This window comes from Lonchura striata, chromosome 3 (assembly GCF_046129695.1).
Source record: "Lonchura striata isolate bLonStr1 chromosome 3, bLonStr1.mat, whole genome shotgun sequence".
NCBI lineage: Eukaryota > Metazoa > Chordata > Aves > Passeriformes > Estrildidae > Lonchura > Lonchura striata.
The window spans coordinates 64,923,874-64,949,222 of record NC_134605.1 but is presented as its reverse complement, the minus strand read 5'-3'; the positions used below and the strand labels follow the sequence as shown (position 1 = coordinate 64,949,222).

The following is a 25,349-nucleotide window of genomic DNA, read 5'->3' as shown; positions in this document are numbered from 1 at the left end:
GGATGAAGGAATGTTATTTAGGAGAAATTATACACTCTGATTGAAAGTGAAATTGCACATTAACAGACACAGGACATAAACCATCAACATACATATGAAATCACCATCACTGATGACAAAGGATTAAAGCATTTCTTGGCAGACAAACTGCCACTTGGTGTAAAGGCCCATGAGCATTCATCGACCAGCTCTTCCGCCAAGAAATATCCTCTGCTTCTGTCAGGACTGGTTAATTAAAGTGTACCAATAGGTTATGCTGGAAAAGCCTACACCTGTTTCCCAAGTAGATCTCCAATGAAAAGAAAAGAAACATAAGTAAAACAATCTTTAGCAAAGATCCAGAAGCCAGCTCCCAACCATCTCTCAGATTTTTTCATTACTGTTAAGTGTCTGACTGCATTTTTTTCTCCCCCAAAATTACAGAACAATTTAAATAATAAAACATGTGCATTTTAAGACATGAATGCCTTTTCCATACCATCTACACTCAGCACAGATCCATGTGAAATAAGAAGGAAAATCTAGTTGAGATATATAAGTGCCAGAGGAATATTTTCTCCTTACAAATGCTCTGTCAGGTATATGACCCAGCAGTACCTGCTAAAACAGCTTTAACATAATGATAAATTTTAACAAAAATTAATCATGCACAGCCATAGAATTTAAGTAATTTAAAGTGACAGGTCCAAAACAGAGCTCTACCTAGTACTTGGGAAATATACTTATGAAAAAAAATTAACTTCCTTGGATTTCTGGAGTTTCCATCAGTAATTGCTTTGGATTTAAGGAATCATAAATTCAGCTGATGGTTAAAGAGTAGTAACTTGTGTGATCCTGCAACAACATACTACTATAATTCAGGGACAGAAACAAGAATTTAAAGTAGTAAGATTAAAGACTTTTCAACTGCCAAGCTAAAACTTGAAAATATCACAATACGTGTCATTTAAAATGGTACCTGTGACTCTGTTGGCCTTCTCCAAAAGTATTACACAATAAATTGCATTTAGACAAGACTCTAAGATGAAACTGCATCTTCATAATCTCCAGAAAGCATGACAGATAATAGAGATTAATGGATTATTAATGCTTTAAAGACATTCACATGTATAGGGTTTACAGTTGCCTTTTTGTTCTTAACATGGCTTCTCCATTGAGTTGAAGCCTCAGGTTCAGGTAGGCAAACAGAAAGTAAGAGTTTAAATAAATTCAAGGGTAGACTTGAAACCCATTTGGGAAGCAGGAACCTGATGCATCAAACCTATCACTACCACAGAGTAGGAACTTCATAATTACACACTCTAGCATAAAGTCCAGTGAGATGTACTGGCCATGATTCCCACTCAGGAAAAAACCCAAAATATCATTTAACACTTAAATGAAGCAATAGCTTTAGGACTTAAAGAAAACAGCAGCAATAGAAGCAAGAAGACCCACTGGACTGGTCTCCACTGTACAAGCCATTTTCAATGTTTTAAACAATGGACAAATTAAATTATTTAATTTGAATAAATAAAATCATTAAAATTAAATTTAATTACTTATCTAGATTATGATATGTCAGATAAATCATCTTACTTCTTCTCCTGAAAGATAGTAAGCTGAAAGTAGTCCACCGACGAAACGAATGTTGACTTCAAATACGGAAATTTCAGCATTCTGTTGAAATAAACATAAATTTATTTCTACAGAGGTTTATTTTTACATATATATATATATATATATATATACACACACACACACACACATACGGTTTTAAGGCACAACAACTGTAAATAGCAAAACACAGAAGATGCAGGGAAGGTCAGCATAAGAATTTAAAGAATGTCTTTCTCTTCCTCACTTTGACAAAATATCCACAGCCTGCTCAACTTTTCATCTCTTCTGTTGGGCTATAAGGCTTTCTCTAAATCCACATATCTAAGTACTTATAATTCCTTTCAGATGATTCAGCATTTGCCCAAAAAGTGCTCTTGGATCACATGTCCCACTCTACCTGCCCTCACACTATCTCAGACAGATCAGTATTGATCAAAATAGCCTATCAAGTCTTTTCCTGCTTCAGTCAGTCTAAATGCAGCTTACTGCAAAATAGAAGGCAACACTAGAATGAGTTAATGACATGCTCATAAAAAGAATGTAGTCATTACATCTATTCACAAGAAAGAAGATGATCTTTTGCTATTACAGTGGTAGCCCTTTCCAAGCTGGTGTGGATGAATCTTTTACCAATGATAAAGACTTGGTCCATCCAGTACCTACCTCAAAACTCAAAGCACATTCTTCCTTGCCTTTTGAAATGTGAGCGTAAATGAGGAATCTGAGTCTCACATGCTTCTGTTCTTTATTAAATCAATTCCAATTTTCCCCAAACACATACCATTTAATCATCTCAAGACATTCAGCTAAAAAGTTGATCTAGTGAAGTTTCTTAATTTTTGAGTTTTTTTAAATGTAATAATACTTTTTCTATTTCTGTATTTCTGCAGGTAAAAAGGTACCAAACAGTGTCCCAAATTTTTGAGCACATAAAAAAGGTGTTTGACTTTCACATGTTCTGGGTTGCTCTTGATTCTACTGAGTCACTTTTCCATTTTCTATTTGCCAACATACACTATAGATATATTTAATATAAATCAATGCATGGTGAAGCTGATGGATTTTCTTCTCAAAGGCTTGCAGGCTTTTTTCATTCAGCTAGGTTTTGTGCTTTTCCAGTTTAAGCATTCAGATGTCAGTTTATGCACGCAGGAAGAAGTTGCTCCCTGTTTTCTATGGATTTTGAATTGTAGTAAATGGGCTTTAGAGAAAAAACAAACAAACTTGCACTAGGCTACTTAATAGAAATATTACTTCACATTTTTCAGTTTCCAAGATGCTCTGATTAGGAAAAGGTATCTAGGCACATTGCAGAGCTTGTGAGTTTTTTGTAAATGTAAAGGTACAGGCTTCAAAACACACTCTCAGACTTGCTACAATGCTCATTAGTTTACACTCAGGAATTCAACTTTTCTCCTCTAAAATATATTCTGCACTTTCCTCTCTAAAAAGAGAATATAACTTCATTCAGAATTACTCTGATTAATATATAATTTAGTATATATGGACACAAATACTATATTACTAATTATACAGGCACACTGTATAATAAAAATTATACAGCGTGCCTGTATAATTTTTAATACATGTGAGCACAATTCAAAGGGGCCAAGAAAGTAAAGTCATCACACACATCTGACTCTTGGAAACTCAAGACTGGCATCATGGGCTGAGACTGCAAAATTATCTTGCTGTCTTGCAGTGTTCAGAACATAACACTCTTACAAGTTTATTTTGAGTATTCTAGAAATCTGCAGTTTCTCTTCTGTCACTGCTCTCCCCTACTGGTCCTCCCTTATTCTTTCTAAGAGAAACAACAAAGTTTAATTTCTGCAGCTTAATTTATGTTTCCAAAATGCCTTTTTTTTCAAAATCTGTTATTTCTCTTTCCAAGTGCAGGATTTTTATTATGCCATGATCCATGTTAAACCTGGGGACAAGGATATTAAAACATTTAAATTCTCTAGAAATATGAACTAACAGATGCATCTGTTCGCCTGCTAAGCAGGCTACCTGTGGGAACTACAGTACATATACATTAAATACAGAAGTCTACCTTAAAATCCAACACATAATACAGCTAGTAGAGAATTGATTTGACTGAAGAAAGGCTGATCTGACCTGATCTGACTGAAGAAAGGATGATCAAATGAGTGAAAGGGGTGGCTTCTCTTCCATGGAGATTGAGCTAGCTGAAACTCCTATGAATAGTATGAGAATATGAATATGTGAACCTTCTTCAGAAATTCAGGTTCTTTCCATTTCAATCCTGAGCCTTAGCACATGTCAAGTACCTTTCTTTGATGTGGGAAGGTTGAAGCTGTAAAGAGGTAGGTGTCAGATGAGGAAATGAGTTAATCAGATATCCCAGACACTTGTGTTTCCTTTGAGAACTGAATTAAATTACTTTTTGATTTTCAATTGCTTGAAGTAAATTGAGTGGTATATGACCTGAATATTTTGTCTCCAGAACTTTACATTTTGCCTTTCTGGGTTTAAATATGACCACTTAACTCACAAAACCATTGCAATCTTTCAAGGAGTGCAAAGGCCCTTTAAGGAAGGCTCAGTATGTGTGCACTGACATCTGCTTCTGGAAATCAGTTACAGACAAGAAGACTACTTGGAAGGAATGCAAATAAAGGTTTTACTGTCAAGCCACAAAGATTAATTTTACTGTAATACTGAACATGTGTTGAAGTGGTGATCTTTCAGAACACTTATTGAAGGCAACCATTGTTCTAATGTTATCGAATTCCCAATAAGTCACTTGAACCTCTGAACCTTCATTTGAAATACTTGCCTCTTACCAAAATCTTTATGCAAGCCACTGAAGCAGAGAAACACTGAAACAATAATTTCATTAACGGTAGATTTGAAAGCTGTATGCCTGATAGTTACTCTTAAACTCATTGTACCAGGTTATATTATTCTCAGCACACAAATAACAGTAAGTGGAAAAACAACTGAAGTTTTATAATTTCATGTTAAGAAAACATCTCTACATGGAAAGTTTGTGTGAAGAAGTAGTCTGTTAAGAAAAATGAACTTGTCCTAAGAGTAGATGATTTCTGCTATACCAACTTTACCCTTCTTCCTGGTCTGATTTTTAAATTTTTTGTATGATATGACACATTGAAGATGCCACACCCTGATCATTACCCTCTTTTCATATATTTCATCATCCACATACAGTTTGCACAAATAAGTCTGTATATTTCTACTAAGCAGTCAAATATTAAGTAAGCAATACTATTTTTTTAGTTTGCTCTCAGATCAAGCTGTATATTAATATCTTATGATCTATTTAACAGTACCAAAATATATCAGAAAAACTTTCATCTGAACTTCCCAAAATTTCTCCTTCATCATCTGTAGAGGTGAGAATTATTTTTTATTTTAAATTTAGCCTTCTCCTTCAAACAATTATTGTATCACTTACATAGCAAGTCTGAGAAGTGGTTGAATTAATTCCATTACTTCTAATGGAAATTCTTTAAGGCAAAGTGACTGGACATGTATATTTCAAGATGACTAAGATGTTACCTTTTTAAGGTACCAAGTGTAAAAGACAGCTCTGAGCAGCTGGATAATATAATTTCCAATTTTATGGTCTTTACATTAGTACTCTGAATGGTGCCCTGTATGAGACTATCTGAAACACCTTTGTTAGTACACATCTCATCTGCACTAACATCTAAAATCAGTTTGATCTGATATTTGCAGGCCTCCCTTTTAGAAAGCATTCTGAAAGTCTGTAGGTACTTGGAAAAGAGTTATGCGTATTGGGAATAACATGTTTTTGGTTTAATTCCAGGGCTTTTATGTTAATTGCTGAATGTGAGTTTTGTGGCCTTTCATCTTATATTTATTCAATAATTTATTGAATATTGAACGTTTATGGTTCACTGTTTGAACCATAAATGGAATAGTCCAAGTAGTATACAAGATCCAGAGAAATTGTGACTTCTGATCACTGTACTTGAGAAAATATAGAAAATAATAAGCAATATTATGAATCCAATATGTGGTTTGAGAGCAAAGCTGTGACAAGTTTCAGGCATTTCATCTGATTTTCTTGATTAGCTTCTAAAGATGAAATTATTTTGACACAGACATACAACATCCTTTACATTGCTGGCTAGACATATAACACCAAAGTTATGTTAAAATTGCTTTTTAAGTAGAAGAAAACCCATAGCTCAGAAACACTCGCGATGCTGGAGAAAATTACAGCTATAACTAGAAAATACTAACTGTAATACTAGTTAGTATTATACTAACTCCTTTTAAAGAAAGGGAGAGTGACAATGCCTTAGCAGACCCATCTTCAAAAAGCAACAAATATAACCAAATGGGGAAGGGGCAGGCAGAATAAAATGACAAGACTTGTATTAGTTACCCTATGTTACTCTGCATTTCTATTTTATTTGCAAATCTATGAGAGGGCCAGTTGGATCTCAGCTGCATCTCACCACTTGACTTCCGTCACCCTTCCCTAAACCAGAGGATTAAGACTACAACTGGAAAACTACTGAGGCTTCAAACAGCTGTTATATTGAATTTAATATTGAAAACATTGTTCAGACAACAAACTACTACCAACTGGGCTCTCCTGAAGGCCTTTCCCTGTTGAACTCCTCGAACTTCCCAAAAATCAGTATTCATATCCTTCTGGATCATTTCCTTTATGCATCTCATTCTTGATATTCTTCCTTTTCACATTCACAAACCAAGGTCAAAATGATTTCCATCTGTATTTTCTCGTGGGAAGTCACCCTCCCTTATAAACAACATTTGAAACACAATACTGTTTTATTTATCCAGTGTTAAGTTCTACCTGGCACTCACCAGCAGCACCAGTTACATGTTCTGCCATTCAAAAGTCAGCTGGAGAAAATACTGTGTGCTCTTTACAGAGATGAATGTATTCCCAATGAACAAGTCACCTTAATTTATATTTGATAAAGAGCTTACTCTCTTAGTTTTTATAAAGATAACAAAAAAAAAAAAAAACTCCACGAATCCCAACATATAATTTTTTTCAGTCTTCTCTATTGCAAAGATTCCTTCCAAAACTTTTTTCTTTTTGTTCTCCTGTTCTTGTATCAAGAGTGTGCAGAACTTCAGTCACTTCATCTGCATTTCCACCTATTGCTCCTGTGTACAAGGAATATAGCAACTCCCCCCCCACACACACACCATGGCAAGCAGCCCATACCCTGCAGTTTAACAAGCTGTGCAAAAGAACACCAGGGACCTTATACTGAACAATGCTGAATAATGTATATAATTCTAGACTAAAAAATGGACACAAAGGGGCCACATTTCCTGTGAAATGAGATGAACTTGTAATTATTATTACTATTAAATAATAATATTCCCCTGTTGAAGCACAAAGGTTGGGAACAGCAACAAATCCTAGCATTTTTAAGCAGCCCAGGAATTACGATAGAGTCATGGATAATACTACAATAGCTCACTTTCAACTATTATAATTAAACAAGATTTTAATTATCTGCAATTGTGGGGAAAAAAATTTTCATTCATATTCCACAAATGAAAGTTACTGGCAGCTTGCTAAAATACTCAGTTCCCAAAGACATGGGAAACGATCTTAGCAACCTTTTTATCCCAAGTGTCAAAGCCTGGTTATTGCATAATACGTTATTTAACCTTGCTGAAGTCCCTGCATAGCAAACTGCAAGACCTTCAACAAGCACAAAAATCAAATGCTACTGAAGGCATTAATAAACTCTAGCAGCAAAAGCACTGAGTTCAGTAATGAATTTGCACTATCTCCTTTTAGCCCATCTGTGGTGAGAGAAAGAAATTTGCTTACCACACCCACCAAAATAGTTTCTTATACATAATCAAAACAAAATCAAGTCACTTGGAAGTCTGGCATTTAGAGTGTACTAGTAAGTTATGTGGCAAACTGATAATCAAATAGTCCCACAAACTAAAGAACCATTTTCACCTGCTGGCTTTCTTAAGATTTCTCTCTGACCCACTACATCTTTTTTTTTTCTTTTTTTAAAATGGGAAAGCTGTTCCAAAGTGTTGTATTAGGAAACTTTCTGATTTTCTCAATTGAAGAGAAAAACCATGAAGAATAAAGAGCCAAAAAACCATAATGTTTCAAGTAAGAACCATTAGGTTGTGGACAGTTCAATCATCATACTTATAGTTTGAGAATAGCAGGATTTAGATTTGTAAATGCTGAAGTTTGAAATAAGCAAACTAAAGTCTGGAAGTCTGTCCTGTTACTGGTTGCCACACCACAGATACAGCTGAGTCGATGACAAATGCTGGAAGGCTTATTTATGTAAGTAATATTTACTATTCTCAGACTTTGGAAAGGGGATATGCTAGGGGGTATACCATGACAGTAGAAATAAGACCCTGTAACTTCAAATTTCTCTATTTTCACCAGTTCTTTTCCAGTTCTCAAATAATAGACATATCACAAAACTCCTAGGTTGCATGAAGCTGCTGACCAAACCCCCTTGAAAGATACTCAGATTTGCTGAGCTAAGCACAAAGATGAAAATCAGAAGTGGTAAGTTAGCCTTCAAGCTTCAAAAGTGGCATACAAAATCAGATAGAGTGACTGACCGATGCCTAAGAGCATTGGTAGGACACAAGACTGAGGGTAACCTTACCTTCTTACTCATCCCTTTCTCTTTATGCAGTTCCTCAATTCATTAGTACCTGTCTCTGAGAGCAAATAATGAAATGCCCTTCATACTTTCCCAATTTCCATCTTATCTGAACAAGTGCATGGCTTTCTGCTCCATACTTCATTCCATTCTGATCCTGCTTGGCTACACTTCCATCAGACAGCCGGTCAGTTGGTCAGGCTATGAATTCAAGCCCTGTCCCACATACAATCTGACTACTAGCACCTTCTGGTCTTGGTGTGGACCCCTGTTGTTCTAGTCAATGCCCACACATGCTTCAGGATGCTGTGTAGACCAAGGACTGCTCCCAGCAGGCAGTACTGCCCTTTTGCACAGGAGTTCAGCAGGGCTGAAGAAGAGGGGGATGGATCACTTAGTCACTTATCCCAACGACACGGGTGCGTTTGAGCGTAGATGCAGAGCACCATCAATTCCAATACTTAACTCCCAAACCCTCACTGCTGTGCCATGTGGCTCAGCTCCTGCACCACTACTCCCTTCATTTGCCTCATCAATTGCCTCTCTCTCTCCCCAAGCATGTATTCACTGTAATTTGGCTTTTGGACTGCAGAGACCAATAGCTTTTTCCCTTCCATTGTGAAACAGAAGTGGGGTGCTAGCACAGAAACTCCTTCAGAAAACTCCATGTGTGTGTATGTGTGTGCAGCTTCTGAACCAAATAAGAAAAAGTAAGAGCAGAGGAGCAGGCAGTATGCATAGCTGTAGCTAGGAAACAGCCAAGCTCCCTAAAGATCCCATGAAAGACTAATTCCCTTTTCCTGCCTTGTAACCTGCTGATACCCAGCCCAGCCCAGCCGCTGCAGCCTTGGGCTGTGCATTGTGAAGGGGCGTGTGGGCAGCAGCCTGTGTGGGGAGGTCAGAACAAAGCCTCAGCTATAGTAATTAGAAGAGCAAAGATGATTCCTCTAGAGAGATGAAGTGATTTAACAGAGAACAAAGCACATATCCATTGTGCTACTCAAAGCTAAGACCATGGATTTAGCCAAATGTCATCTCTTTTCAAAAGTATGACTACACCTCTTATAATATTGACAGAATCAGAAAATGCAACTTAATTCCTGAAGGAATGGCTCAGTTTAGCTCAAACTTCTGCAAGGTTTCAAATAAAAGTCAGCAGTTGTGACATAAAAAAGCTCCAAGCATTGCAATGTGGATATCTAAGTTACAAAATCACAGGGCTACCAGCTGTAGCTGTAATGAAAGTAGCCTGTGTTATACTCCAAAAGGGAAAGCTTAGTCTAAGCATACCCACTGACAAGTTTACTAAAATGCACAAGTTTGCCAAGACATGTATGGCTGACTTAACTAGAATTTTCCTTCAAAATCAAAACCTGTCTTTGGAAATGTAAAGGAGAGCAACCCTGACACCTAATTCATTGAACTGTGAGATTGAAATCTAACGCATAAAGAGATGTTGCCATTTCCCATTAAGTCATCTTTATTCCATAAATTCTTTCATGTGGATAAACTAGTGCCTACTTTACAAAGTGACACCAGGTAACTTTTATGATCAGGTGTTGAGGGTGGTGTGAGTGCTGGCTAAAAATTCTGGTATCTTCTGGAGTGTGTAAAATTTTCCTATATCCAGCTGCATTGAGAGAGAAAATAGAGAGAAAAAATTCTGCTACAGAATACAGCCACAGCAATTTTTGTAAAGAACATATTAAAGAAAATTAAAGATTTGAAAGATATGGTTGTAAGAATAAATGAAGAGAAAAACATATCCTACTTATGCAAATAAAGGCCAAATATGCTGATTAAACAGTTGCTGCCCAGGAAAAGATCAGAAACATCAAACATAGGTTTATACTACTTAGAAGAAATAACTCCTAAGGATATGTCAGTGAGTCAGTTTTTCCAAATAAATCACTTTCATGGGACAAAGGTTTCTAAAACAGAAGCAAGTAATAGAGTACATAACATTTTTGCAGAATATGTCACATAAGGTCTGATACATGATAAATGCTTAAACATAAAAGAGAACTGTTGTTCTTTAAACAGTAAGATATGAATACAAAATGTAATTTGAATCTAAAACCTATACTTAAAGTGGAAAACTAAACAAAAGTGTAAGTCGAGTAGCTTCCGGCAATCCAGCCATTAAACAAATGGACAACCATTATTAAATTTGGCACTGCAGTTATTTATTTTAATTTCCTTGTTCCAGTTTGGGAAAATTAATCTACTCACTGCTGATGCCAATGCAAAATTCAATTACGTATGATTATGAAGTATTATGAAAATAACTTTGTGAGGTGTTGAACTCCAGGCTGCTATTTACAGGAATATCAGTAACAATATAGTGTTCATGACGCACGTCAGTGTTATCTGTGAAGTTGCCTTGGTAAATCTGCTTGACTCCTGCGTTGAACAACTAGTGCAATAGAAAAGTTCTAACATTTTCTTAGCTTCTAATCATTACTGAAAAAAACTCATGTGCATTAAAAAGAGGAAAAGTAGGCAATATCATCAAACAGTTACCAGTACCAAATATAGCAAGATTTATGTAAACCCAAAGATTCTCATGTTAATAATGTAAATCACTCTACAAAGCTTTACAGTGTTCCTCCAAGTAGAGCTCAGCTCATACTTTTAAGTGGAGTTTGTTATTTTCTGTTGTCTTATCCTGGTTTTTCAACATCTTGATAATACCAAGCTAATAAGACAGGAATTTTGTATTACAAAAATGCCTTTAGGAAAAGAAATTCTTATGCACAAAATAAAATTAGTGTGTCATTCAGGCTTCTGACACTACACAGGAGCACTGTTTAATATCCTCTAGTTAAATTATAAATGTAAATATAAATGCATACTAAATTACTGCTTACATAAACTATGTAATATCCACTCTTATTAACTCCTTCTTATAAGGATAATTAATTCTCAAGCATGGAAGAGACCCTAATTAAACCTCACTTTTGCATAACTTATTAGAAAGAGTACTTTGTTTTCAGAAAGTGTTTCTAACCTTAAGCATGTTAACTACAAGAGCTTTTACATGCTCAGTGTACTGCGCTTACTTTACTGCACTGATCAGAACTGCTTCACCAGCTCTTTGCACCCAACAATAAATCATCTGGCCCAAAAAAAAGGTAAAAGAAAAAAAAAGAAAAAATACCAAACCCAGGACCTTACCTTTAATTGAAGTTTCCTACTTGTTCAAGGCCTTTCTAGAATAAAAGCTTCAATAATGAACTTTGCTCTCAGCTGCATATTTGCCACTTAATAGGGTGATTTGCACATGCAGCTGTGAGGATCTGATGCTTTGTAAAACTAAAGCAGTTCAGTTGTCCCAATAGTTCAGCCTAACTCATGATAATCAACTTTCCTGGAGTAGACAAAGGAACGTAACTAGTATGTATGGCATGTACCTTTCAATAAACTAAAGTCTGTGGAAGATTTCGTAAAGGAAAATGTAAACAAAAAAAATAATGCTTGAAGGGTCCCAATTCCTCTATCCAGAAAACCTGAAAAGGCTGGTTTTAAATTTAAAATGGAAAATACTCTATTCCCTTTTTCCTTCCTTCATTCCAACTCATTGCTTTCCATCTACCTAAATCTCTCTGATTGAAAAAGAGCATATAAGCAGAGCAGTAGATTTCCTGTATTCCAGCTTCCTGCCTTGTTTTATCTATCAATGATCTAAATTCTTTAGCCTTGCATTATGCTTGTAATACAAGAATCCAGTCCTCATTTAGCCCCTGGAGACTAAATAGAGCATTAAAATTTACTCAGCAACGCTCCTTACCACATTGAAATCCAGGTTTTTTTCAACCCACTCCTTGGCTTCCTTGAACTCGTCTTTCATTTCCATGATGTATAGTGTATCAAGGGCATCCACGATTGTTGCTCCTTGTATGTTACCTGAAATACATGAAGAGCCAGTGATTTACTTTCCAACAGAAGACTTTTCGGTTAGATCTAATTAATTTAAATTAATTCTAATTTCAAAATCCAATTTCAATTAATCCAATTAAAAACTGGGTTCATAAGCATTCAAGTGGTAACTAGTAATTCACAGCCCTTACTTTGATTCCCATGCCACAACAAACATCATAATATTTAAGTATTTCTTCCCCTAATGAACTTTTGAAGAGCTGTTCTAATGTACTGTATTTTCAGCCACAATTTTGCATTTTAAACCACTGACAGAACAATTCACCGTAAAATGACATAAAACCCAGTAATTGAGAAATTCCTGTTTCTTCCAGTTTGGAATGAAAACAATCAACTGTTTTTTTGTTTTTGTACTCAAAAAGATACATAAAGTTTTAAGAAGCTGGTGAGTACTGATCCCATTTTAGTTAGGAAAGCCCCTTAAGAAATACAGTCTGCACAAGACAGCACTGGGGGAGGCAAACTTGCACACATGGATTAGTCAGCTCAGGAGTGGCTGCAAGGTACTGGTTTTTAGAGCAAGACACTGGTTTTCAGAGCAAAAATGGCACCTTTCTACCTCTGTTACAAAGATGGGTAAGACCTAGCCTTGACCTAACACTGCAAGATGAAATATCATCAGTATGTTGGCTTTGGAATGGATTAAATGTTCATCATCCCATACAGAAAGGTTAATGCTGATGGTGGAGTTCAAGAAAACACAGTCATTCAAAATACTTTCCCATGCTTACTTCAAATTTACCTTGGCCTTTTCAAAACACCATTTTTGTCTCAGAAGAGTTTCAATCCCTATTTATGGGATAATGTCAAAAATTCAATTTTGACCACTCTACTAAAACTTTCCTTTCCTAACTTGGCTCCCGTAGTTTTCATAATGAAAGAAAGACCATGGTTATATTTTAAAGAAGACTGATACAGAAGGAAACATTCAGAATTACAAAATAATTTATGTTGCAATGAACAGAGAAAGTCATTATGTCCAATCCCCGTCTCCCTCAGCAGGCCTAATGAGTCAGGTGAATAGCTGACTACACATTCCGGAATTGATTGTACCAGGGGAATAACAAGATAGTAGTTACGACTAATTAAAGAACTTGATTATCATCTTGTCTCTGAAATACCTGATGAAAAAGTAAACTTAATTTTATAAACTTATCAAATACCAGAATTCAATTTTTCATATTTAAGAAAGAAAGCTACTATATCAGTCAATATAAAGTGTTCATTGCCATCATGGGTTTCTGCTTCCACATAAAACAGAGAGGCAATTGGAGAGCTCTATATAGCAGGATTGACATAATTTCCTTAAATTAAAGTTCCAGGTAGAAAATAATTTTCCATTTCCACCATCTTAAGCAAAATACTATTTGAGGTTGTTACAATAGATATTTGGTACATTTATAGAATCAGATACTTTCTCTATTTTAGCAGCTGTTTATACCACCCATTTTTGGAATGTCACTTTCCTACTCTGAAGGAAGGAATCTCTACATTTTCCTCCAGATATTCCACTAATAAAACTGCAGCATACTTGGGTAAGAAAAACATAATATCCTCCAAGAGCTCATTTGGAACTTGGCTGCCCTTCTCTAATAAAGGAAAAGTATTCCTTTAAACTTGGCTAAGCAACTTATATTTTTCCTGAGCTTATGAGAACACGAGAATGGAAAACTGCCGGAGGACATCTGCTCAAGATCACTACTGCAAAAGCTCTGGAGATGTCTGGTAACTCCATACAACAAAAGCAGTTCCTAGTGAACCTTTACAACTGAGCTCTACATAGAGCAAAATCATCTATAACCTGACTTGCTTCAGTGGATTGTGATGGGCTCACCATGCAAAGACATTCTTTGTGATAATCCTCTTGTAATACAACTAACACCACCACTAAACAGTTAAGCTTTCAATTTTAAGGATTAGTACTTGAGCTGCAACCCACTACTAAGTCAGAAGAAAAAGATGAGAAAATAAGGAGAAAACTTATTGAGAAATCATCCTTGGAGTCGCCTATTTATTATCTGGCATATGTGGCCTGCTTAGAGCACAGACTGAAAAAAATGCTAGAATCTCAAGCAGATCTTACTTTATTTGAAATAATTTCTGCTATTATTCTGAAGGATCCAGAAAATAGAATAAAACAATTAATGTGACACTTAGTCAAGTTTGTCTCAAACAGCTGTACTTCTGAGTCCTTGATAAAAGAAAAAAGAACAGAGAAAGAGTCAGTTTAGAGGCCAGAATTATGACTTGTGAACAACTGATGTTTACACTCATAACTTAAATTTGAGAGTAGTATGGAAATTCTGATGCTGAACAGCTCATTAATAATCAGCCAGACAAACCAGTGGTGGGGTTGGGGGAAGAAGTACAAAGAAATTAAATTAACATTCCTTATTATGGGATAAGACCAAACATTTCACGAGCCTATATAAGCTATGCTTAAAGCACAGCATATAAATTATTAAATACAGTTATCACTGTTGTCGGTTCCTGCACAACATTCCCAAGGAATTACATAGCAGTCATGGTCTACAAGAAGCAAAGATTATTGCTAGGCAATTACAGTACACACTCATGACACAGAACATTTGGACAAGAGGACTGTTTTCCTATACACCTACAGTACTGCTACAAATTTGACTAACAGTGAGCACCATGTTATAGTGTGAGCCAAGCTGCAGTCACCATGGTAGAGTTTCACAGCTGCCCTAGGCAGGAGGAAGATATCACATACAATACTTGGAAAAAATTCATAGACTTCAGGTAAATACAGATATATTTTGCAGATAATTAAATATATATATATATATATATATATATATATATATATATATATACACTCTCAAAGTCAAGAAAATGAACTTGAAACTCATAAAATGTAAACTCAAAGGGAGTAATTTTGATGACGAAGGAGATAACCAGATGTACAAGCCTACCAAAATGAAGAATTATTTGTCTCTACCAAAACCTCCAGATCAAGTACTCATATATTCTCCATTTCACTTCTGTTGTTAACCCTTTATTTTTATCTCTCCTTTTTACTAACAGCATCATTTACTCAAAGGAATTAATAGAGAACACAAAAAATAGCCTATTATTAACTCAAAAAAATGCAAAATAAATCAGTCAACATAAAATTTCCAGCAGACTATCAAGAAACATCAACAGAACTTCCTTTCCAGTTTAACACTTTAAATCTTAAGCAATGATCTGGAAGAAAACAAAAAAGAGCATATTGCTAACAAGATTTGTGGACTATTAACCACAACAGCTTATTAAAAACACAGGTAACCTATATCTCCTCTGGGCAACACACAGTCAGCCCATTTAAACTGCATGCTTTTTAATATCTAACAGTGCCAGTGTATATGCATGCAAATAAAAGGAGAGATTACATTAGAGAATGCAGTAATATCTCAGGACTGGGCAGCAAGAGCAGAATAAGAAGAGTGATAAGAGGATGAATAACTTTGTATGAGTTTCCAGAATGCCACTGCAGGGAGAACTGCTCTGGATGTGAATGACAAGCTTATTAGCACAGCCCTGTGACTGAGCTTATATGGCCATATGGTTTAAGAACCTCACCTGGCTTATGGCCAAACCCTTTGGAGCATGTACCAAAATAAGTTCTCACTTGTCAAGCCCAGGCTTTTAAATATGGCCAGAAGAATCTGAAATAGAATACTTCAGAGTCAATTCATGTTGGTGCACTTAATAGTTTAAAATTTCCTCCCATCTTTTGCACACGAAGCTTGGCATTTGAGAATACACAGAGGTTGTACTAAAGTAACATTTTGATTTGTGCTGTAGGTTTCTTGGAGCATTGCTTCAAAAGCTGACTCATATCTTAGAACAGTATTTTCCTTTATTTAAAGTTCACTGAAAAGGTTCCTATGCAATATCATTAGCAATTTAAAGTGTCAAGAGTGATTAATTATTAAAGTGTGCTATGCCAAAACACGAAACTCTTGACTCAAGTACTGGCAAACCCTCAGCAATATTAACACTTTTAATTTCAGTGACTATATGCACCTGGTCAGAGTAGGGAAAGAAAACTTATGTAAATTTTTAACAAATCAAGTTTTTCGTATCTGTAACATGAAACAATATAGTGATATTTCTAGAATGCTCTTCTAGATCTCCAGTACTTTATACATCTGTGCATTTTAGAGCCAGCTCTGGTATTTTTGAATTTGATAAAGTTTAAATAATTTTTCCTTCACTGCTTTTCTCAGTACTTCCTGCAGAAGCCTTTGGCATTCACCATGCTTGTGGCACTGTGCAGCTCAGCTACATGTTCTGTTATGAACTACCTTCTTCTGTTTGAACCTGCTGCCTAGTAATTTGCTATCTCCACCCCTTCCTTACAAAGGCTATCACTCCTCACAAGGAATAATAAATCCTTGTTCATCCCATTTATGCCACTTTTTATGGACCCCCACGTATTGTTCTGGAAAGTTGTCAAGCTTTTCTACTTACTATGAGCTCAAGTCTGCCCATTCTGTGCATTAACTCATATCTCCCGTTTCACTAAGTGCCAATTTAAATTAGGAACATTTTCTATTTCTAAGGGCAATCACTTGTTAGGAAACCCTTCTGGGTTTGTGGAACTGTTTGCAGCTTGCCATTGTCAAAGCTATCCCAAGTAGCTTATTTGCACTGCCAAATTTCGCTCTGGTCATTTGATTTTTCAGCATTGGGATGAGTAATTTGAGAGTGTGGCTTCAGCAGTAACAGATTCCTGTGAGAGGCCAATAATAGCCTGAAAAATGTTTTTTATAAATCTAAAAAGACAATACACTTGTCTTTGTTCTGCAATATGACCTCCTCTCAAAAATACTGTGTTGAGTAATTAATCCACATATCTGCTAATGTTATCCTTTACACAAGTTAATTAGTTGAGATGTGTGTCAGGCTTACTTCCAAAACTAAAGGCCCATACCAAAAAACAGAATTTCAAGGAATACAGCAGTAACAGTGAAGACAAGACTGGAGTGGGGGGAAGATTTTGAATATTTTAAAATTAAATTAATATATTGTTTAAACACATGTACAATAATTGCCTAGCCTATATTAATAAACTTAGAGTTTGAAAAGACACATTGCTATACACTGCCAAGACAGTTTTGGATATAAATTCTGGCAGGCTTTAAAAATATTCATACACCTCAACACTCCATAAATGAATTGACAAAAAACAAGTTCAAAGTGGGAGGAGCAGTATCTTACTAAATTATAGTACTTTGGGGTTTGCAGATTGCGAGTATTTATTAAATACCTCCCTTTTTTGCCTCCAGAAAAAGTCCTTTTTCACTTGCAGAGATTAATTATACTATGCCTACAAGTTACAATATTAAACTGGCAATACCGTACATGAAACACAGCTTCAGATAATTAAAAAAGCCCTTTAGTTACAGTCATTTAAGTGCAGAAAACACGTCTAGAAAGAGTTCTCTGCTAGTGCAGCAACACTCATTAGTTTCAAAATTAGTTCAGAAGGCTTAGAGAGGAATAGCTTCTAGTTTGAGGGGCTGCTGGTAGAGTACTATGAAAAAAAAGCAAAACTGATTTTTCCACTTTTGCAATAGGAAGGTAGATTAATAAATCTCTGCTTCAACTAACATTGTTAACAGTAACCTGAAACATAAAGGTTAAAGTATTAAAAAGTAACAGCACTTACAGCCTACTTTCTACTACTAATGGTCAGAGAAGAATTAGTACTCATGGAAGAAGTCACATCAGGAGATATACCCTGTTTTGCTAATGGACAGACACGGTGCAAACAGATGCTAAGCTACTCCAATTTATTTGATTAATCTAAGAACAGTAATTAAGTAATTAAACCAGTAAGAATATTTCTGTCTTTTCAAATAGTTGCTACAAGATGGTAAAACCTAACACGGCAAGTACAAAGGAAATAAAAACATTGCATGAATATGAATATGCTGGATAAACATTCTCATGTCAGAGGCATGTATGTGGCACTAGTTTCAAGGAGAAATGTTTCAGTGTATCTCTAATAGTATATTATTCTTGGTGTGCACATATGAGAGAAAGCATCATGAATACATCTACAAAATCTGCCAGTCTAAAGACTTTCTCAGCTTATCACATAAACCTTTACACACACACTGCCTGCAGAATACCAGCAAGACCAAGGCAGTTCCTTGATTTCACAATTTGTTTTCATGGCCTGAGTTTAGGACAAAAAAAAAAAAAAGTCTTTTCCAAGTTCAGCAAGAAGTCTTCAGCTACAGAATAGCTCTACTACTAGTAATTTGTACAAGGTGCTAAAGCAGGGTTCTTTGCCTCCCCCCAAAATTAGAACCACTAGTTGTCCCTACCCTTTCTCCTATCAACATCCCAATGGCCATTTTCCTCTTCTCCTAGCCCTGGTATAGTGTCTGTATTTCAGGATGTTATTTCCTAAGCCACATCCATGTGTAATTATACCTCTCAAAGCCATCTTATTTTTGTCCTTCTGAGAAACACAGCATGACAGTTGTGACTTGCCTTCAAGACACAGCAATCATTATAATCTACCTGCAAAATGGAGATTGAAAGGAGCCATGCATTTATACTTCCAAAAATAAGCTTAGAAGCAATATGATTTGAAAACAACTCTCCCCTTCTGTGTCAGGAGAGCTGTACTGTAACTTATACAACATAAAGCACCACACAGCACTGGACTCTGCTGTTCCTCATGGTGAGATACTAAAAGACTTTATCCCATAACAGTCACTCCCAGTATATGCAAAGCAATGTAAATACAGAAATTAATTCAAAGGAGGAGAAGTGTTTAAAATTAAACAGAGCCTAATGAAATGTGCTGTATTTTACTGATACCAAGATGATTTGAAACTTGTATTTTTAAAACAATTGAGACCTGGCAGCAAGAAGAAAAGACAGCCTTGGTAAATTTGAGATAGTTATGATGGATGACAGTGAACTGAAGGTCTTACTTAATTTCTGAAGGTTGGGAGGAAATTCACAGGACACAAAGCTGAAGATAACCTATTCTTCACTAATACAATTCAGAATTACCTTAAATTAGTCAACCATTTGCAATTTTTTTTTTTTTTTAATAAGAAACAAGGAAGATCAGGAAACTTGTCTGTTCTTTCATGAAGGAAGAAAACCCAACACAAACAGATCACCGTTTTATTGTTTCATGAAAAAGGTAGCATTTGTTGAATTGAAACAGGAAGGTACAGATCAGATCTAATAATCTGAGGACACTTACAGAAACAAGGTTTTGTTTGTAAAGAACAAAAGGTAGTTATGGATTTGGGCAAGGGTAACTTATGAGGCAGACCTGCTTGCAGATATGCTGCTCTTTTGGTATTCTGTAAAGCAATTCAGCAGAAAGAGACCTTATGTTTATTTTGATTTGCACCAAGATCAATAAGATTGAAGATGTTTCTAAGGAAAACTCCTCACCAACACAATCATATACCAGATGACCACGATGAGAAACTGATCTGCATTTACACTGACTCTAGCTCTCACTCCTTTATATACAGTTTTATTTTTCAATTCAACACTTGTTCTGTTTCAGAGACTTAAGCCTAAAGTGACTTAAACTCATGCAATTTCCACAGAACTCCTGCTTAACAACTTCCCAAGTTCATACATCTACAGCTTTTTCTGAAAATCTATGCAATATTATCATTAACTCAAACCTTAGAAATTTTTATACCACTTCTGATTTCAAATGAAACGACATTGGGTGTTTTAATTTTTGATAAATTTTATGATATTTTGTTGTATTGCAAGAAAACAGAACTCCATTAAATAGTTCCTCAAATATATTAAATCGCACAATTATCATTCTCCTGAAGACAATAAATAATTTTCATTTTTAGAGAAGAGAAGGAAACAGAAGCATGATGACTCAACCTTGAAGTTAACTTAAACTACTCTGGTTTCAAGAACTCAAAAAGTAGTCCAATAACTAACTAGATAATAATTACTTATTAACATTTTTGATGTTACATTGGTGTATCCAAGCAGTGCAACAAGATCAATGTAGATGTTGTATTTTCCAACTTATTTCTGTAATCACAACTGCTGTCTCTAAGCAACCTCCAAATAGAGCTGGGGATTTGATAAGTGCTCTATTTAGGGTGTTTTAGGAAATGTTTCCACTTCAAGCTATCTTTTGCAAACATTCAACAAAGTAAGTTCTTGTTAAAATCAAAATAATGTATTGATTTTGTCTCAGCTATAGAAATTAGTAATTTTTTTTCAGCTTTCTGTTTGGAAAACAAGCTATTTGAATAGAAAAATTGGTGTCAAACAGTTTAATTCTTCATTTTTCTGCAAAACTGAAGATTATGACAGTTCATATTTATCCTTCCTCAGAATGCTCTTTCTCTTCAGCCACAAGTCCCACTTGGACACTGAGGAGGTCTTGCCTCATTACACTGGATTTCTACAGTGCGCCTCTCCTACTGGAACTTTTCAGTCCCATATTTGTTCCACACTGACAACAACGTGTGCTTTATTTAACATCTCCTGTACAATACTTAGAGGTGCAAACAACAGTTATATTAATGAAAAAGGAAGCCTGATAAGGGAGTCTGGTACAAATCAACAAATTTTTTTAAGAAATGGAAATAAATTCCTAAGAACTGCACACCAATTTAGCTACCTTCATGAATGTAGAGAGTATTGTTTGTTACTTGTATAGGATTTCTCCTCTTCTCCACCTCCTCCCCCTTAGTTCCCCACTTATTCAATGTGGCATCAATGACTTCCATAGTAAATGTTTAGGACAGGACAGTATTTATTCCAGCAAAACTATATTTTTATCATGCAGCAATGCCATGCTCCATTTATTCTCATTCAGACACTAATCTGTAAAAGTCACAGAAAGCACCTTCATTTACTGTTATTTTTTTACACATAACAGAAGCAAGAAACATCATGCTGCATGACAGGGAGGCGAAAGAAAAAATGTTTATCACTTATAAGCTTTTCAGCTGATTTACTGCTTTATGCTAACGTCACTAAGCACAAAAATACACTCTACTCACCAAATAAATTGCTCGAATGTCCTTGCTTAGATATGGGTTTCAGTTCATTTAATCCCCATGCGTAACGCTTATAATTATCCCAGGCATGTTTCATCATCTGTAGGGAAACGAAAGCAGGATTATAATGTTGATTTAGCAAGAAGCCACAGCAAACACCAACTTGAGAATATTCTCAATATTAAAAACATTTAATTCAATTCTTAACCAAATTCCTGCTCTATGCATTAGAATCTATGAAATATTCAATACAGAATAACAGTGGCACTGTTTTCCAGGCAGCAGTGGGATGGCTGCTACAAGTGTCCTCTCCACTCTTCTTACCTACAAGCTTATGGTTGAGACACAATCAAAAATAATTAATTTTTAGGAAGGGAATTCATTGTATCATATATAAATTAAATTGAGATTTCATTTCCCTTAAGCATATATCTCAGAAACTGAGGGAAGTAGCATTTTTAAATAAGGTTTTCCCCCAAGAACCTTTCGATTCTTTAAGGTGAACATAAAGCTTACAGTAGTTTTCAGATTCTGGCAGAGACCTACTTGCATAAAACTAGTTGTCTCAAACTCAGCACAGCTAGTAACAACAGAAGGATGGTAAAGCGGGCAGGCAGAACACCTAGAAAATGTTTTGAGGTTTTTACAATACAATCTTTTTATTACTATAAATGCACCTGTAGCTACTTTCATGTGTCATTTTGCACATCGAGACGAAAACCTTTACAACTTAACATATCACCACCAAATCATATTTTGCACAAGAAGAGGTGCACCACAGAAAAATACTGCTCTGGGAAACAGCCTTGCAGAGCTCAGCGTAGCAAGAGCAATGGTAAGAGCAGGGAGCATCCACACAGAAGTCAGGGGAGTGGGCTGACTCAAAAATAGCTCACACTCTCCACTACCATCACCAGATGTATCTGGTGTGAACTGTCCTTTTTCAGCGTGGTCCAGGTGCATGTCCAGGAGCCCACGTACTCCTCCCCAAACATGTGGTGAGAAGAATGCACACAGCTCTGCAGGCCTGGTGACAAACCACTGCCACTCCAGCAGGTCCAACACCTCCCCTTGGCAACCACCAGTTTCAACACCTGTGCAGGAATAGTCTTCTTTAAAGGTCACCACAAGCAGCATTACTTTATGCAACAGAAAGAAATATTTTGCCTCCTTGCTGTCCCTCCTCCCCTTTTCCACAAGGCAGAGTAGTGCTGCGAATGCCAGAGGTTATCTTCTAGACAAAAAGTGACAATTTCAGACCTATTCAGAGATACTGCTTCAGGCTGCCAGATGACAACACTGCTCTGTCCTTGCTTTCAGATCTCTTCTTGAGGCCTTGTGTGTCAAGGATAATTTTATTAAATAACAGTTACAATCCTAAATTTAAAAGCAGCAGCCTTGGGACATGCTGATAATAGTAATCTTGCACTTTCTCCTTTCCTCTTTCCTTTGCTCAAACCTCAGAGAAATTATGTCAATTAAAAATCTGCATTAAGCCATACTATAATAAATGACAAGAGATTTTTACTCATGAGAACAAACATTACTCCACTATTAATGGGAGGAAAAAATGCACATCTATCCTGCAGGAAAATTCACAGATGTTAATCTACACTACAGGCCCAGCTTTACAAATACAAAAATTGGCAACAGCAGTTAATATGTGAGTATTTTCAACCAAAAGATTAGCCCAGTGTCAGATCTCAGCTGAAAGGCAGCAAGTCAGAGGCCCTGTGGAAATGGTCTCAGGCCATGAATGGCAGCGATATGCTGGATGGCAGGAACTGTGTCCATTCCTTGGAGAATGGCTCAGGAACTCTCCCAGGATGGGGCTTTTTGTCTCAAAGCACAACTGGTAATAGGCAGCCAACTGGCTGGTTTTATCAATATGGGCTTTCCACAATCCCAGGCTACAAGAATCAAGACTGCCTGAAACCAATCATTTGTCCACACTGTATTTTCTAATTTACCAATTGAAATGTTCTGGTAATTTTGCCTATCATACAAGAAAGACTTATTCTGCCCTGCCATCACATCCCAGACCTGCAAGCTCAGCATTAGATAGCAACATACATATTCTCAGAGATTTCAGGAGGCTAAATCCTAAGCTTTGTCAAAGCTTATTTTCCCATGCAATCACATCAGAATCTTTTCATTTGCTTAATCTTAATCAGGGTACACCACACAAAAGGGCACTTTTTTTTTTTTTAATAAACTAAACTTGTAATTAAGTGGCCTGAATCAAAGGACCTAAAGATGTAGTACTATAAAAACATTATAATTGCTCAAGCCACTACCGACACTACACTACTGCTGGATGTTGGTATCCTTTTTCCATCCTTTTTCTCCTAGCACATCTATGCTTCTTCTTTTGCATAAGAAATACAGTGGTCATCTATTCCCAAACCAAATCAGTTCAGGAAACAGAAACTTTTGCAAGTGATATTCTTGCTTTGAGTATCAATTTTGTCTTGTTTGATTTCCCAAGTCAGATTGTCACGGGTATAAGAGTTACCAAGAAGGAAAGGCTGGAACAAATCCAGACCTGTTCAGTCCAGCCACAACAGCCACAAAGCATTTGATGCTACAAGATATTCTAGACTTAATCAGAACATTAGTTCAATTTGCCTTTAGTTTTTCCCTGTGGACTGACACTTCAATCATATTGTATCATAAATGTATGTGTGATTTGGTAGCAGAAATGACTCATCAACCCCTAGCTAGTAAGACAGGAAGATAAACCAGACAGTAAACACTACCTTCTAATAATATTTATTATTTTGTGCTAATGAACATCAGAAGGGTTGTTGGGGTTTTTTTACAAAAATTTCCTCCATTCTCCTAACTCCCATTCTACTCAGGTACGTTTATCTAATTGCTTCCTAGGAAATTACAATGTGTGGATTCCGCAAGCCAAGCAGACAAGAAAAACCAAAAAAAACCCCAAACAAACAATAATCCAAAAAGCACTGCTCTGCCTAAACTTAAGGACATATTCCAGTACAAAAACCCTACCAGAATTTACTGAGCTGATCAAATTAATCTCTTTTGTATAATCAAAGTGTTCTTTAGAACTCTTCCAGAAAGCCTAGATTAAGACAAAGCCACTGAGGTTAGTGAGTAAATTTACTACTAAGAAAATGTATGTTTAGGACATCCTTGCTTAGACATTTGGAAATTTATGGACATACATGGAAAGCAAAAGCCAGCTCCCAAAGCACTGAGCCCTCTAGTCTTTCAAAATAAACAAGTCATTCCAACTAGACACAACCGTGAATGGTTCTTTCAGAAAAAGTTATTAGCTTGTAGTGTTACTCTGTTACTGGGCAAAGAGCCCACAGATACCACAGCCAAAGAACTCTACCTTAATCAACACTGTCTTGCTACACAAGCGACCTTGAGCATCTAACCTATCAAGAAGACTCAATTTCTAGGATTTAATACATCAGAAATATTCTACATTCTTTCCCACTTTTGTAATATGGAAATTACAAAACTATATTAAGTTTCCCACTATATTAACTTCCTATCTAAAAATAGCTTCATTTTCTATGCAAGAATGAAAAGTTTCTAAAATATTGAAGAGCAGTTTTAATAGACCCAGATCACCAAGGTAATTCTTTGCTTAGGCAAAACTCCTAGCATTGGTACCTCAGAAATTAATTTTAACAGTTTTTTCTTGAGAAATCCATCTATCTTTCCAGTCTTCATCTTTTTATTTGCATGGTATATCACCTAATCATTATCTCCTGGTTTTTTTCTTTTTTTTTTGGTAATTCACAAAGAGTCTTTTGATCGTATCTCTGACTACTTGTACAAGTGCTGTTCACTTAAAATTTCTAAAGATCACAGTTACAGAGAATATCTGGTGTATCAACACAACATTACTGATGATGTTAGAAAGAGAAATTCCCAGTGAAGAAGGCTCCAACAGCTTTGGACTAGATGATTCTTGACACTGTCAAACTCCTCTACAGTACAATTAATAAAATTATTTTAAATAATTCCATATTAGTCTTCCAGGATGTTAATAGGCAGAGCTACATTTGAATAGAAGCATCCCTCAGTCCTTCTAGTTTTCCCACATTAAAAAAAAAAATCACAGAATGCTTGG

General features: G+C 36.0%; 1 protein-coding gene across 1 annotated transcript in view; it reads right to left on the bottom strand.

Moving 5' to 3' along the window:
* MAN1A1 (mannosidase alpha class 1A member 1) overlaps window positions 1-25,349 on the bottom strand; it is a 139,380-nt gene that overhangs the window by 81,521 nt on the left and 32,510 nt on the right. Inside the window, exons 2-4 of the mRNA XM_021547138.3 lie at window positions 21,239-21,335; window positions 12,052-12,167; window positions 1,579-1,659 (exon numbers count right to left, since the gene is read on the bottom strand). Of these exons, the coding sequence (XP_021402813.2) occupies window positions 1,579-1,659; window positions 12,052-12,167; window positions 21,239-21,335 (294 nt within the window). The remainder of the gene's footprint in view (window positions 1-1,578; window positions 1,660-12,051; window positions 12,168-21,238; window positions 21,336-25,349) is intronic.